A 16,415-nucleotide genomic window follows, 5' to 3' on the forward strand; every position below is an offset into this window, starting at 1 on the left:
ATAACAGGAGAAAAGGGGCTGGATTCGGGTGACTGTTCTGCTTCAGGCTCACCCCCTCTCTTCTCCGCAGGCTGTTTGGAAGGGAGGAGCTAGAGCAAACACCCCTGCAGGTCTGGAGTCTGAAAGGAAGCAGCAGAGCTGCATTCCAGATTGTTCCCCCAAAATTAAGCCTTGAGTAGATCACTGTTTATATAGGGTTACCATACGTCCGGATTTCCCCGGACATGTCCTCTTTTTGAGGGCATGTCCGGGGCGTCCGGCGGATTTTGCCTGCGCCCACATTTGTCCGGATTTCTGGACAAACGTGGGCGCGGGTGCGGGCAGGCGCGTCCGTGTGGGCGGGCGATCGGCGCCGTGGGTCTGGTCTCCCGTCCCCTCCCCTTCCTTACCATGTTCCCTGGTGGTCTAGTGACGTCTTCGGGGCAGGAAAGAGCCCCCTCTTTCCTGCCCGGAGCGCTGCCTCCCCTGTCTATCATCCTTCTCGGTCTGGCTGGGGATTCAAAATGGCCGCCGAGAGTTGAACTCTCGCGAGGCCGCTTCAGCTCTCGGTGGCCATTTTGAATCCCCAGCCATACTGAGGAGGATGCAGCAGGCAAGGGCAGGCAGCGCTCCGGGCAGGAAAGATTGGGCTCTTTCCTGCCCCGAAGAGAAGACGCTACTAGACCACCAGGGCTAGATAGTAAGTGAGGGGGGGTATGTGATGGGGGGGGGACTATGTGACGGGGGGGCGGGGAATAGGGGCGGAACGCGGACCTGAAGGGGGCGGGGCAGGGGCGGGGCATGAGGCGTGGCGGGGCGGGGTAGGGGGCGTGACATGTGTCCTCTTTTTCAGAGGACACAAAATGGTAACCCTATGTTTATATGAATAGATCAGAATGGATTCCATTTCAGAAAAATGATTTTTTTTGTTTGTTTGTTTGTTTGTTTGGTTAATGGAAGTATCCCAAGAAGACTTCCATTATCTGGAAAAAAAAAAGATACATTTGAAAAATCTAATAGAAGATTTTGGGGGGGAGTAATGGATCCTGAGTCACAGACCACAAGATAATGAGTTTCCATTTAACAGATTTTACAATAAAGTGTTTTACTGCTCTGGGAACAGGCACTTATAAAGTGCTCATTACGTTTCCACAAAGTAGGTTTCTGCATGTTTTATGGACTTAATGTCAAGATTAATCTGAATTTTAAGAAAGCTGTTTAGGTTTTGTGCTGGATGTTCATGCTTTATTAACTGTGGAACATTCAGAACAAACTTTATCTGTGCAATGCAAGTGGAAACAATCATTTATAATTAATTGACTCCATATTGCATCTTCAGTCTGAGCGGGATCTCAAAACATTCTCTAAGCATAACATTTGAGAAATGTGCAGGGGATCCCACAATGAATGGTTCAGCAATCCTTTTCATTGCTTTTTTGTAACACAACAGATGGAAGTAAAATGAGGAATATTATCCACTTCAGCAATCTAAAGCACAGGGAGGTAAATATATTTGATCAAGGTCATGCAGAGAGGAAGCAGAAGAAATCAAAAACAGCAGACTTTACGGGTTTATGGTTTTCCAGTGCCTCAGCCATATTAAGACGGCCATTTTAGAAACCCAGTTTTCATTCTGGACACACAGAAATGGGCATTTAGAAATGTATATTGCATACAAGTCTAAATCCCAATTTTAGAAAGCTGGGATATGTATATCCAAAATACAAATATGTGTACATGGCAAAGGGGCACGGTCAATGTGTGTTTTGGGTGGGTCTAAGGAAGTGCATGCAGATGCAGGCGTATTCCCCATTTCAGAAGGGGGATGCACATTTATGTCCACGGACATGAACATTGAGGTTTACACCTGCTCCTAAGGACGTCTAGGTTTGAGAAAGTTCTTGTTTTGTGCAGTGCTCCACTGTAGGGATTAGGGGTGGTTACCCCCTTAATCCCCAAATACCAAGCTGAAATTCCAAGTAGTAATCACTTTCACAGTGTTGATATTAGATTTAATCCTTAATCAATTGTTTTTATATTGAATGGAGGAAAAGACCTCTACAGTCTACGCTTGGTAGCAGATCAAAGTTTCTAAGTGCCAGCTTATTTAGACTCCGGTATTATCACTGGTCAAAAAACCTCCATATTTTCTACTAATTGTTGTTAATTTTTATTTAATCCCCCTTAATCCCCCAGTGTTTGTATCTCCCCTGAAAGTGATAACTGGCAAAGGATATCAGAATGCTGTGACGGATTCAGAAAACATAGACGTGCATGTTTCTGAATTAGCTGACGTATACACGCTTATGTTGCCATATTAGCCTGTTGAAAATTTAGACGTTGACGCTTGTAAAAATGGATCCCCACCCTGCACATAACCGGGACTTAAGCATTCATTCCTGTGTGAATTTTAGAACAGGTTCTATGCAGCAGATCTTGGTCTAAAATACTAACGGAATTTGACATAACCCTACCTGGACATCTCAATTCCGGTTTGGACGTTTTATTTAAAATGCATCTCTATACTGATTGACTGATTTCTCAGAGCATTAGAGCATGTTTCCGTAGAAGTCAAGTATAAAAAAAGAGGCCGATGACAATATCTCTGGAGATATCACTTAAGATGGAGCTTTCCATTTTAAGTGCTTCCCCATTTTGTTGGTGTTGAGAAGTCTTTTTTGATGACTTCAACCTTTTTTAAAATAAGCACCTTTTTCAATGTTTTAGGTACCCTGTGATAAAATGACCCCTACATTTGTGAGACTAATGTGAGGTCATCCCACATGCAGTTATACAACTTCGGCCTTTTAGTTCAGCTTTTTCTGCATGATAGTTTCATAGACTCATAATTGAGTAAAGTGGTATGGTAGCCATGTTAGTCCACTTTTAAATATGTTTTGTTTTATTTCTAGTTATAGAAACATAATAAATGACAGCACTATATAGCGTATCAAGTCTGCCTATCCATACCAACTACTAAGCTCTGTAATCCCTTCGTCTCTCTTAGAGACCAGCCCCCCCTCGTTTTCTACATGGATTGTGAAAGTTAATCAGAAATGTGTTAAGTTAGTCCAGTAACAAGATATCACCTACAACTTCTTTTTATATAGATTTAAAGCCCTGTTGTCCAATAAACCTTCTGGCGAGAACACTTGCGTTGAGATCAACCACGTGAAGTATAACATTTTTCAGGTAACGTCCTCACATATGTCATTAGGATTCTACAAAACAGGAATGTGAAAGCAAGTGATATGATATCTGGTATTGACAGCAGTCTTTAAGTTGTGAAGAACCGGTTTGAGATTTTGGATTACGAAAAATGAAAAGATATGTCTAAGCCTTCCTCTCCTGGGCCTGTCTTCAGTTGCTTGGACCGACCAGTACTGGAGGTGTCATGTTGGCAGCATTCACTGGAAAGAGAGACCCAACGATTATACAAATGCTACAGTTGTACCAGTTATTGAAGGAAATCATGGTGGGTACCTCTGAGACATTACTGTGGAGGAGTAGCTGAATGGTTATTGCAGTGGCCTGAAAACCAGTGGAACTGGGTTCAGTTCCAACCGTGGGCTTACCGCTCACTAAATTGGAAGTACTGCTGGGCTACCGCAGCAGCTCGGAGGTAGTTCCCACCCCTAGCGCATGCCATTTCCGGCGGTAGAAACATTTTTTATTCTTGTATCGCCGATGTTTACCCGGCAGTAATCAGGCAGTGCCGTGGGCTGCCCAGTTACCGCCGGGTTAGCACGGGAGCCCTTACCGCCACTTCAGTGGGTGGCGGTAAGTGCTCCCCCCCCCCCCCCCCCCAATGTGGCCATGCGGCAAGTCCTTCACTTGTCGTACGGCCATTTCTTTAAATATGAAAACAGCCTTTTACGCTGCGGTAAAAGGGGGCCTCAGTGCACGTCAAAAACACGAACTGACGCCAGTGCAGGCCCCCTTTTACCGTAGCTTGGTAAAAGGACCCCTTACCTCTCCACTGCCCTAGGTGCCTGTATATAATATGTAAATTGCTTTGATTATAACTACAGAAAGGCAGTGTATCAAATCCCATCGCTTCATCCTCAAATGGGATATATTTAAGGCTACAGAATTTCAGCAAATACACACTTAATGATCCTGTGCTAATTTTTTATATTCAGTCAAAAGAATTTATTTTAAACTTGAGACGGAACCTCAGTGCTAAACGCTTCAAAGAGAGCAAACCTGGGTGCATGTCGAGACTACAGTGGCTAGATTATTCTGGGAAATTTAGGGGCCCTTTTACCAAGCTACGGGATAAAGGGCCCTGCGCTGGCGGCAGGGGACCGTTTTTCCCGCATGCCAGGGCCCTTTTTACCGCAATGGGTTAAAAAAAAGCCCCCAGTGCACATGGCCATGCGTAAGTGAACTCTTACCACATGGCCATGCAGCAGGGAGCCCTTACCGCCACCCACTGAGGTGATTATAAGGGCTCTGGTGCTAATCCGGCGGTAACCGTGTGGCGTGCGGCTATGCCTGATTACTGCCATTTCCATGGGTTTTCTTTTCCCCCAGAAATGGCACGTGCTCAGGACGGGACTACCGCCAGCGGCCGCGTTAGACCAGTGGTAGTCCCAAAAGGGCGAGCAACAAGCCCGCGTTGGTCTTACCACCGCACTGTTAAAGGGCTGCTATGTTAGGTATTCAGGAATCATATTGGATTCTGAACTTAGATTTGAAAAGCAGATTTCAAGGGTGATAAGGGGAGGTTTTGCTGTATTACAAATGCTTAGGTTGGCAAGATCTTATATTGATGTAGATACCATGCATATGTTATTACATTCTCTGGTAAGTTCCAGATTGGATGATGGAAATATTATTCAGTTGGGTTTCCCATATAGTTTGAAAAGGCGGTTGAGAATTTTACAGATCTCAGCTCTAAGGCTATTGGGTGGGGGGGGGGTAGGAGAATATGGTTACCAGTAGATTACCGGGCAGAGTATAAAGTTTTGATGTTAGTGCAGAAGATACTATATAAAGGCGTCCCTTCTTATTTGACACCTATAATTCAATTTTATACCCCATATAAGGAGTTGAGATCAGGCTCTGGTCAGCTTCTTAAAGTACCAAGTAATAAACAGGCACATCTAACTGTGACCAATGAGTGTGCTTTTTTTTTTTTTTTCTTTTTTGGAAGGCTCCTATGTTATGGAATTGACTCCCCATAGAGCTAAGGATAGAAGTCTTCCCCAAATCATTTAGGAGGGGATTAAAAACGTAATTTAAAAAAAAAAGCTTTTAAGTAGCACTGAGAAAAGTTGGACTTAGGTAGCTGTACGTATTGGCATGTTACTCTGTGGATTTTGGAAGTGTGGAAGGTGATTGTTCTACAATGAATGTGTCTATCCTACTACCGACCAAAATGATAAACGGGATGGAACGCCTCTCCTATAAGAAAAGGCTGAGGTGGTTAGGCTCTTCGACTTGGAAAAGAGATGGATGAAGGGAGGTATGATTGAGGTCTACAAAATTCTGAGTGGTGTAGAATGAGTAGAAGTGAATCAAATTTTTACTCTTTCCAAAAGTACAAAGACTAGGGGACACTCAAGGAAGTTATATGGAAATACTTTAAAAACAAGTAAGAGGAAATATTTTTTCATTTAATGAATAGTTAAGCTCTGGAACTCTGTCTGAGGATGTAGTATCAGTGGTTAGTGTATCTGGGTTTAAAAAAGGTTTGGACAAGTACCTGGAGAAAAAGTCCATAGTCTGCTATTGAGACAGACACAGAGAAGCCACTGTTTGCCCCAGGATTGGTAGTATGGAATGTTGCTACTATTTGGGTTTCTGCCAGGTACTTGTGACCTGGATTGGCCACTGTTGGAAACAGCATATTGAGCTGGATGGACCATTGGTCTGACACAGTATGGCTGTTCTTATGTTGATGGCGTTTTTTCAACATGTATTTGTATTTTTTATTGTAAACCACTTTGGCTATATAAGAAAGGTGGTATATCAAGTATTTTAAACTACTACACTATCTAATTTATATGTGAAAAGCAAGGAACAAATGATGAGGATAATTTTCAAAGCCATTTACTTGTTTAAATAGCAATTTACCTAGGCTGGCCTAAACTTCCCTCTTCTGGGCAGCTAAAGGTATGCATAGATTTTTTTTCCTATGGATGCATTTAGTTAGGGGGAAGGAAATGGCACAAATAAATGACAGTTTGTCAAGGACAAGGCTATTTTTCCTTCCTATGCCATCTTGTGAAATTACAGAAGTAATGGGCTATTTTTAATTGCATCAATATTCAAAGCCAATTATTCATTCAGTGACAGTCAGAAAACACAGAATTGGTCTATATGTGTATTTTCAAACCATGCATGGGTAATGTGAGGTTGTTAAAAATACACATGTGGTTTCACAACACACACATTTTTTTTTTAACAGGGACATGACTGGGGGAAGGGAGGGCAACATACAAGGATTTCCATTTTGAAATCTCTGCACATTCTTTGCTGTGCGTTTACCCTGGATTCTATATAGCGTGCCTAGAGATCCGCCCTGAAATCCAAGCATATTCTATAACAAGACGCGTAACTTAATTGACTTAACAAGCTAATCAGCGTTGATAACAGCTCTTAACAAGCAATAATGAACACTAATTGGCAATAATTAGAATTTACACGCAAAACTCGCTAAACACATTCTGCAGTTTAGTGCGCCTTCTAACATGTGCAGGCAAAGAGGGGCGTGCCTAGGGGAGGGGAAATGGGCATATCTTGGCCAATCCAAAATTTATACGCATAGTTATAGAATACATAGGAGCCAACTTTTCAAAATGATTGGGGGTGCCGAAATTTTTTTTTTTTTTTTTACAGGTGGTGCATTCCCCCCCTCCTCCTTCCCCCTCCCTCCTCTCCTCCTCCCCTCTCCCTCCGTTCCAGCCCCCCTCCCTCCCTTCCTCTGAGTTCCAGACCCGCTCCCTCCGAGTTCCAGGCCCCCCTCCGTCCCTCTCCTCCAAGTTCCAGGCCCCCTACCCTCCCTCTCCTCCCAGGCCTCCCTCTCCTCCAAAGGCTTTGGATTTTAAATAAAGACTTTTTATCTTCTTATTATGTCTGCCTTTTGCTCCCTTAGTGGATCTGATGGGGTTTCGCCTGTTGCACGAAATAGCAAGAAATGTGTTCTGCAACAACCAAATAAGGTTTTTTGCTTTGTTCTAGTTGGTGATGCAGTATCTTTATTCTGGAGGCGCAGAGTCGCTGCTCATTAAAAACTATGAAATAATGGAGGTAAGACGTACAAGAATTTTTAAAAGGTGACTGGGGAGAAGCCTAGTGCATGAGTCAGTAAGTGAACTTGGGATATGCCTACGTCATTCTTTTGGCAGGGATGAAGAAGGAGTGAATTAAACTGAAATAACGTTTATGATCGTTGTGATTGGGAATTTGGGAATTTCTATTCTGGTGCTTTTATCCTGCTTATAAGCAGGATATAAGCACCAGAATAGAGTAGAATCAAAGGGGATAACATAAAGCAGATACCAAAGTAGCTAATTCACTATAAGAAAAAAAACATATATCAAAATTAAAATTCACTAATTATTCAAAAAAAAAAGTTATTTAATTCCTTACGAAATTGAAAATAATTAGACATAGATCTGATTTGCAAAGGTACCATATTCCAAATCTTGCTGGATAGATACCAAAGGGCTCCTTTTGTTAAGCGGCAGTAAGCCCAATGCAGATTTACTGATCGCTATACAGGAAGTACCGCCGGGCTACTGCAGCAGCCTGGCGTTACTTCCCACCCCTAGCACGCCGTCATTTCCTGCACTACAAAATTGTATTTATTTTTGTAGTGCCAGAGTGTACCTGGCGGCAATCGGGCAGAGCCGCACGCTGCCCAGTTAACCGCTGGGTAAACACGGGAGCCTTTACTGCCACCTCAGCTGATCTGCAAGGCTTCGTTCTGTGAGTCTGACGTAGGACGTCAGAAACAGAAGGAAGCCTTTTGCGGGAAGAAGAGGACCTTGGCTGGCGGGGGTTGGGGTCCCCGGCCAGCAAAGGCAGGCGACGGCAGGAGAGGGTCGTCGGCAGGGGGTCCAGGGCCAAATCTACGGGGGCCCAGGCCCCCTGGCCCCGCGTAGCTTCGCCACTGCATATGGACATAAGTAATCTTAAACTGAAAACTCTTTAAATATAGTATAATAAATTGATACACGAGAGGTTTTTATGCCGATGATTGCCTCAAAGCCTAATTGTGACTATATTCAAAAGTTGAAAACTAAGTTCTGGCTTGCTGAGGCTTTTTCCTCCTTGACTTTTTACAATATTGACAAGATTGAGTAGATATTTTCTAGCCATGAGGTGTGTGTGAGGATGGTTTCATATTAGAAGATATTATACAAGACCAGATCATACATAACTAATATAAAACAGTTGCACAGTGTATTAGATGTCATACCCAGATACGTTCTAAAGCTTTCTGTCCACGTACCAGTAGCTCTGTATGGCACTTCAAAATTTCTGTATGAATCTGCCTTCCAAGAAGATTTAAAATTACAAGTACCGGTGCATAACCATACTAACAGTCATGTGATTTTTCTGTTTTTAGCTTTTGTCTGCTGCGAAGTTTTTCCATCTTGAAGCTTTACAACGTCACTGTGAGATTATCTGTGCGAAAAGTATTACAACAGAGAACTGTGTTGACATTTACAATCATGCCAGGGTAAAAGAATAATAATTACTAAACATATCAAAAATCTGTGATAGCATAATACATATGTGTTACTGCTGAACTGTTCATTTGAGCCCTCTGCTGTCCTCGATCATTACTGAGAAAGTCTGCAATTTTCGAAATCCTTTTCATGAGTGACTAGTGTTATGTAGGGGGCTGAATATCGCCATTATCCTCATTTAAAATGTATGTAATGCTCTTACCAACAGTACTGTTTTTTCACAGCAATTTACAAAGTAACAATCATAACAAGTGAACATACAACAAAAATATAAAACATAAGACAAATAACAATACAACACAATTATTAATATCAAGCAAGATAGCTTGCTTTGAATATATCTATATCTATATATCCAGATTCAGATGTGCCCTTAAGTGGAACTAACTCCAGGGACCACACAATGAGGGACTCGGTTTTGGGTTTTTTGGCACGATACAGGAGTGGTTTGCCATTGCCTTCTTCTGAGACATGGAGGGTTAAATGACCTGATGATAGCCATACGGAGCTGCTGTGTGGTTTGAACCTGGGCTCTTTGTTCAAACCATTAGGCTTCTCCTCCACTTGTAAATAAGCCATTATAATATATACACACATTTTCATTACCAACTAATCTAAAACATCTCAGAGGTTTAGTTTAGTTTGCTTGATATACAGCTGTTTGGACAATCTGTCACAATGGTAAGAATAAATATAGAACTAAAAATACAGGGGTATATAAAAATATAAATGCCAGAACCATAAACTATAACTAAAAAAATTTTGTTACTGGTAATACATTTATAGAATGTGCAAAACTTTTATTCATACTATTATAAACAATTACTTTTGAAATCCACTGTCAAAGTAAGGAGTTGAAGTGAGGGAATCTAATACACTAAAGATAATCTCATAAAGCCCTAAGCACAGTTTATAACAGCACCGTCACAGTGCACAAAAATGTTCCCAAATCAATGAAGATCAAACTGTTAGTGCTTCCAAATACAATATCTTGAAGTAGCTTGAAACAAGCCAAAATATTATCATTTGTTCAGGGATATCCAAAAGCAAATCTCCTTGATCAGGGCTATATGAAAAATCCCATGTGGGATATCACCCCCTCCTCTTTCAAACTCTAAAGATTAAAGGATTCACCAAATCTCCTGTTAGTAGCAATAGAATCCTCAGGTTAGTCTGTACTCTATATAGATCCATATTTCTCAGGAGGAACAGAGTTCACCCGGGACAAAGTAGGGACACCCAGCAATTAATTTAATAGCCGATTTTGGAGAAACTGAAGACGATGAATGTAAGTGATGCGAATTCCTTTCAGTAGAGAATTGCAATAGTCAATATTGCTCAATACTGTGGGAATGATTATTATTCTCAGTGCTTCAGAAGTAAAAAGAAATTTTACCCATCGAATCATGAGTCATTTCTATAAAAAATCATTTTAGTGAAGTATGAGATATGCGACTTAAAAGAGAGTTCTTGATCCGGAAATACTCTTAAGATTTTTAAGGAGGAGACCCAATTTATGGAGCATCCTGTCATCTGAATATGAAATGTTAATGCTGGAGCTTCTTTCTCGAACATTATCCCCTTTATTTTTCTAGGTTGAGTTTCATTTTATGTTCCTCTAACCAGAGACATTGTAAAAGTCTATTGTATGAAAGTTCTTTAGGCATTAGATGTTGTTTTTGCTTCAAGTATAGATAATCACTTTAGAAACATTTTCTACATATAAAACCTAGTTTTACACACTGAAAGTGGGCTGTGCCTAAATAACAGATAGCACTTAATAGGAATGGAGGCGTGGTCTAGTGGTTAGAGCACCAGTCTTGACCTCTAGAGGTGTTCGGTTCAAATCCTGCTGCTGCTCCTTGTGATGTTGGGCAAGTCACTTAACCTTCTGTTGCCTCAGGTACAGACTTAGGGCCCTGTTTACTAAGGTGCATTAACTATGTATTGTAGGCACATACATAGTTAATGCTTGTTCATGGTTAATGCACATTAAAATTAACGCACCTATAACGCTGCTTAGTGAAAGGACCCCTTAGACTCTGAGCCCTCCAGGGACAGGGAAATACCCAGTGCACCTGAATGTAACTCATCTTGCACTACCACTGAAAAAGGTATGAGCAAAATGTAAACAAATATTTTAGTTCACGAGGAATGCCTCATTTTTCATGTTAGCTGGTATAATTCTCGGTGTCTAGGCCATTGTGATCCTGTTTTCTCTACTCACTGAGGAGCCCTTTTGCAAAGCGTCGGTAAGCCCAACACAGGGTTACCGCAAGCTAACTCGAAACTACTGCTGGCCCGCTGTAATTCCACCTCGAGTGTGCGCCAGAAATTTTTCCCACAGCTTAGTAAAAGGACCCCTGAATCTCCAAGACATGCCCTTTCTGTTACTAAAACTAATTCAGTATCTCATCCCAGGAGACAGAAGTATAATTTTAATTTTTGTTTCACTTTTGCAGATTCTTGGAGTCAACGAGCTATCCTCCTATTGTGAGGGTTACTTTCTAAAAAGCATGATGCTCCTCATTGACAATGAAGCCTTTAAGCAACTTCTGTATGACAAGAATGGTGAGACAACAGGTCAAGATGTCTTGAAGGACTTACAGAGGACGTTGGCAGCAAGGGTTCAATCAATTCATTTGTCTTCCTCAAAAGGGTCCATCGTGTAAAATAAAATCCGAGCATTCACAAGTATTTCCTCTTCTTGAATGAAGATACTGTTTTCCTGCTGTAGGTTGGAAGTGTCATATTGTCAATTGGAGAGATTAGCAGTAGGGCTATACCAGTTCTCATTCATGGAAAAAAAAGATGTGATGATTAGACATTTGCTCCAAGAATCACTCTTTGGTTCTTATTTTGAAGACGTTACTCAAGTTAATGTTGATAAAAGACAGAAAGCGTACCCAATGAACAAGACCTCCGATATCAAACAGCAGAACACCATGCAGTTAAACTGAATTAATGACTTAAGTCTATCAGACACCTCCAAGAGCTGTATTATCTCATCACCAGCTGTAGTATACAAAATGTATGATTCATTAATTGTTTAGCAGGTTTGATCTGAGGTAAGGAACTGGTACCACATTTACAACAAATACGAGAACATGTCTGGCAAATTTTTATGGATGGGAACTTTTTCAAATTTTTCATTTAAACAGGGAGGCCTTGTAGGTTAGAAATTTCTCAAGCTTAATATCTCCACACCTGCGTTCAACGATCTGTATTATCAGTTTGATTTATTTTTTTACTAGTTACACGTAACACCTCACAATGGGGTCCTTTTACTAAGGTGCACTAAAGGATTTAGCATGCACTAATGATTGGCATGTGCTTAATGATATGATGTCCCATTGTATTCCTATAGGCGTCTTATCATTTAGCACACATTAATGGTTGGCGCTTGTTAAAGCTCTTAGCGCATCTTAATAAAAAGTCTCACTTGTCGGGTTTTTTTTAATAAAACTGGTGTAATCTGCCTTAATGGCTGTGGTTACTCCAAAGGGATGCCACTAACATTTACTGATAGCTGAGGAGAGAGTAAAAAAAAAATTGGTATGCTCAATAGAGACTTGATGCTAACAGAAGCAAACCTGTATTTGCATGGTACCCGTCAAATCCAATGTTTGTGCTTCATTTTGCCAAGAATACACAGTGTTACTTGTCCAGATCATCGGAATTCACTGAGCTAAAAATAAGATTGTTTCCAAAGAAATGTTTGTTATTGTAGAAACTGATGTCTTTGTTTTTAATTACATCACAGAACTGCTACCGGAGCATACACCATCGTGGTAATATAAGCCATACAATAATTTACTATAGTAATGAGGTTTTCGTTTGATTTTTTTTTTTAATACATGCAACATGGAATGATATACCACTGTTATAAGAAACAACATAGGTTTCCTAACCTGAAGGTTAATTGTTAGCTCTGTTCATTTTCTTGTGCATTGCTATTAAGAGAAATTTGTTAAGTGCCACAATATTCCTGACAGCTGTTGGACCATACCTTTGCATGCATTATTTGACGTGATGCAGTAGAAGACATTAGAAGAATGTATACATTTTTTTGTGACAAAATTATACTGGTGTATATATTTATATTATTGTTTTTTTTTTTCTTACCAGCATGTCACTTTTGAAACTAAACCCCAAACATAGGTTATTAGAAGCTTTAATTTGAAGTGCAATGTAACCCTGGAACACTGTCAGAATATAAATGTCAGGTGCTGTTTGTCCAGTGCTTTTGGAATGCTCAGGCCATTCATGTTTTGCATTATCAACATTATATAAAGCTGTTTTATAGCTTTGATCTGAAAATTCTCTCTGGATCATTTTGAAGTCTACGTGTGTGTGTGTGTGTTAACAGATCACCTGTAGCACTGTCTAACAGGTCTACTGCTTGAGCTCCAGAACCACAGCATGGTAACTGAACAATGAAATTGGTCAAGTCAGATATGTCATAAAACATTGTCAGGGCCATTTAGCTAACAGTGACTTACCTTTCAGTGAGTGCGGAATATGCTAGAGAAGAGAGGCCCAACGGCTGTGCTAATGCAACAGCAGCTCTCAGAGGTGCCCATTTTTTGATTTGTTGTGTTTTCTCAGGTTTGAAAATAAGAAGTAAATTTCAGTGTTTTTGTAAGGTGTGTTACAAGGAAAATAATGCAGGTAACACAAGGGAAAGTTAGAAAGGATAACTGAAAAATCATGACAGAAAATGTAGCATGATCTATGATGTCATATGTACACATATGTGGGCCCTGTCCCAGACAGTTTACGGTATGATTTATATAATACATTGTGTGCTATACACCTTGAAACATGTTTTACTAAGCTTTTTCTCATAGGTACTAAACCCACCCTAAACCCACCTCCCCTCTTTCCCCTTTCTTTATCTCTGTTAATGGCTCTCACATCCTCCCTGTCTCCTCGGCTCGTAACCTTGGAGTCATCTTTGATTCTTCTCTCTCCTTCTCTGCTCATATTCAACAGATCGCCAAAACCTGTCGTTTCTTTATCTACAATATTAGCAAAATTCGCCCCTTCCTTTCTGAATACGTTGCCAGAACCCTTATCCACACCCTTGTCACCTCTCGCTTGGACTATTGCAATTTACTTCTCACTGGTCTTCCGCTAAGCCATCTCTCTCCTCTCCAATCCGTCCAAAATTCTGCGGCATGACTTATTTTCCGCCAGAATCGTTATACCTACACTAGCCCACTTCTCAAGTCACTTCACTGGCTCCCTGTCCGCTTCCGCATTCAGTTTAAACTTCTTGTACTGACCTTTAAATGCATCCACACTGCAGCCCCCCATTACCTCTCCACTCTCATCTCTCCCTACATTCCTCCCTGTGAACTCCGCTCACTGGACAAATCTCTCTTGTCGTCCCCCTTCTCCTCCACTGCTAACTCCAGGCTTCACTCCTTTTCTCTCGCGGCACCTTATGGCTGGAATAGACTTCCTAGACCTATATACGTCTAGCTCCATCTCTACCTGTTTTCAAATCTATGCTGAAAACCCACCTTTTCACTACTGCTTTTTAGCTCCCATTACTTCCGTCACCCGTAACTGTCTTGTCTGTCTGTATTATTTAGATTGTAAGCTCTTTTGAGCAGGGACTGTCTCTTTGTATCAGGTGTTCAGTGCTGCTTGCGTCTGGTAGCGCTATACAAATGCTATTAATAATAATAAGGTACAGAGTTGTAAAATAATGAAAGCCTTAATAAATCAGACCCTTATTCAGCTACCCCCTAATTGTGGAAACTTGTATGCACAATTTTGCACTTAGGGGCCCTTTTACCAAGCTGTGGGAAAAAGGGGCCTGCGCTGGTGGTGGGGGTCGTTTTTCCTGCACGCCAGGGCCCTTTTTACCGCCGTGGGTAAAAAAGGCCCCCCGCACACATGGCCATGTGGTAAACGAACTCTTACCACATGGCCATGGAATGGTGAGCCCTTACCGCCACCCACTGAGGTTGCGATAAGGAATCCAGCACTAACCTGGCAGCGATTACTGCCACACAAGCCATTTCTATGGGTTTTCTTCCCCCCCCCCCCCCCAAAATGGCGCATGCTCGGGGCGGGACTGCCATCGGCAGCCGCGTTGGGCCGGCTGTAGCCCCAAAAGTACGAGCGGTAATACCACCACTCTGTGAAAGGGCTTCTACGTGTCCAATATTGTGTGCGCAAGTTACAGAATGGTGCCAGTTAGGTGTGTAACTTAATTTAATAATTAAATAATAATAATAATAATTTAATACTTTTCGGCAAGTCAAGATTCGACAGTGCAACACCTCTTCGAGAGAAGCTTCACTGGCTCCCCATCAGAGAAAAAATTAACTTTAAAGTCCACACAATGATCTACAAGATATTACACAGAGAAGCCCCCACCTACATGAATCACCTTATCGACCTTCCAACCAGGAATAGTTTGACGTCTTCCCGTACTTACCTTAATCTACACCTCCCCAACTGCAAAGGTATTAAGTACAAATCCCTCTATGCATCCAATTTTTCCTTTTCAGGTAGCCAGCTTTGGAATGCTCTACGAAGACCTATCCGTACCATTAACGGCCTTTTGCCCTTCAGGAAAGCACTGAAGACCCATCTTTTCAAGATAGCCTACCCTAACGATTCAACCTACCCAAATATTACCACATGATTCTGATTGACAATTGTTTTTGTCATTGACCATGTTTCCCATTATCCTTTTTTGCTACCCCTTATCCATTCCTTTCCATCTTCCTACGCCTACCTCCCAATGCTCATTTCCTTCTGCAACCAATTCCTTCTATGTTCAATTTACTTATCCGTTAACCCCATTATTCTGCGTTTACTACAAACTGTATATTATGACTTTGTAATTCTTTATATTGTTACTACATAAGCCGCATTGAGCCTGCCTTGTGTGGGAAAGCGCGGGGTACAAATGTAATAAATAAATAAATAAATTAGGTATTTGTAGGCATTAACAACCAATTATTGTCTATAATTGGTATTAATTGGTGCTACTTGGCACTTATTAGCAGTTATGCATATAGCTGTCCTTGGGATTCTAGAATTTGAGTGTGCAAAATCCGTAGCGTGCAACTGCGAAGTGGTGTGGACCAGGGAGGGGCATAGATGGATCAGAGGCATGCTCAGCACTTACGTGCACATGTTATAGGATACTAGTAGTTAAATGCCTGGCAGCCGTTAGGCGCGTAACTGCGGACTTGCGCTAGTATTCTATAACAGGAATTACACGTGTAATTACTGATTCAGAATTTGCGCTTGGCACGCAGCATCCCAACACCTAACTTTAGGCAACCTGTAGAGAATTACCCCCTTACCCTTGGATTCTGTATGTGGCGCTTTGAGTTGCACGTTAAATTTGGATGCGTGTCCACTTTGCGCAAGCAACATAATTGATTAAGGAGCCAATCAGCGTCAATAATTGGGCAATAGCAAGCAATTATTGGCACTAATTGTCAATAATTAGAATTTACGTGTGCATCTTTTTTAGGCGTATTCTATAAGGAGGTGCGCGTAAATTCTACTGTGCAGATCTGAAAAGGGTGTTTGCCAATGGGAGGGGCATAGACATTCCGAAAAGTTTCGGGATCCGCGCCTAATTTATGTTTGGGAATTTACACCAAGTTTTCATCGGTGTAAACGGTCACACCTAAATGTAGTCACGGTTCACAGCGCTAAGCACTATTCTATAAACTGCACCTAACTGTAAGAGTC

The 16,415-nt window shown here is 41.4% G+C and overlaps 1 protein-coding gene across 1 annotated transcript in view; it reads left to right on the forward strand.

Moving 5' to 3' along the window:
- The window catches only part of BTBD11 (BTB domain containing 11), a 469,159-nt gene extending 455,704 nt beyond the window's left edge, over positions 1–13,455 (forward strand). The window contains exons 14-17 of the mRNA XM_030214435.1: positions 3,090–3,171; positions 7,168–7,236; positions 8,561–8,674; positions 11,147–13,455. Of these exons, the coding sequence (XP_030070295.1) occupies positions 3,090–3,171; positions 7,168–7,236; positions 8,561–8,674; positions 11,147–11,356 (475 nt within the window). The 3' untranslated portion in view covers positions 11,357–13,455. The remainder of the gene's footprint in view (positions 1–3,089; positions 3,172–7,167; positions 7,237–8,560; positions 8,675–11,146) is intronic.
- The last annotated feature ends 2,960 nt before the right edge of the window (positions 13,456–16,415 follow it).

The sequence above is a fragment of the Microcaecilia unicolor genome, chromosome 9 (genome assembly GCF_901765095.1).
Source record: "Microcaecilia unicolor chromosome 9, aMicUni1.1, whole genome shotgun sequence".
NCBI classification, from domain to species: domain Eukaryota; kingdom Metazoa; phylum Chordata; class Amphibia; order Gymnophiona; family Siphonopidae; genus Microcaecilia; species Microcaecilia unicolor.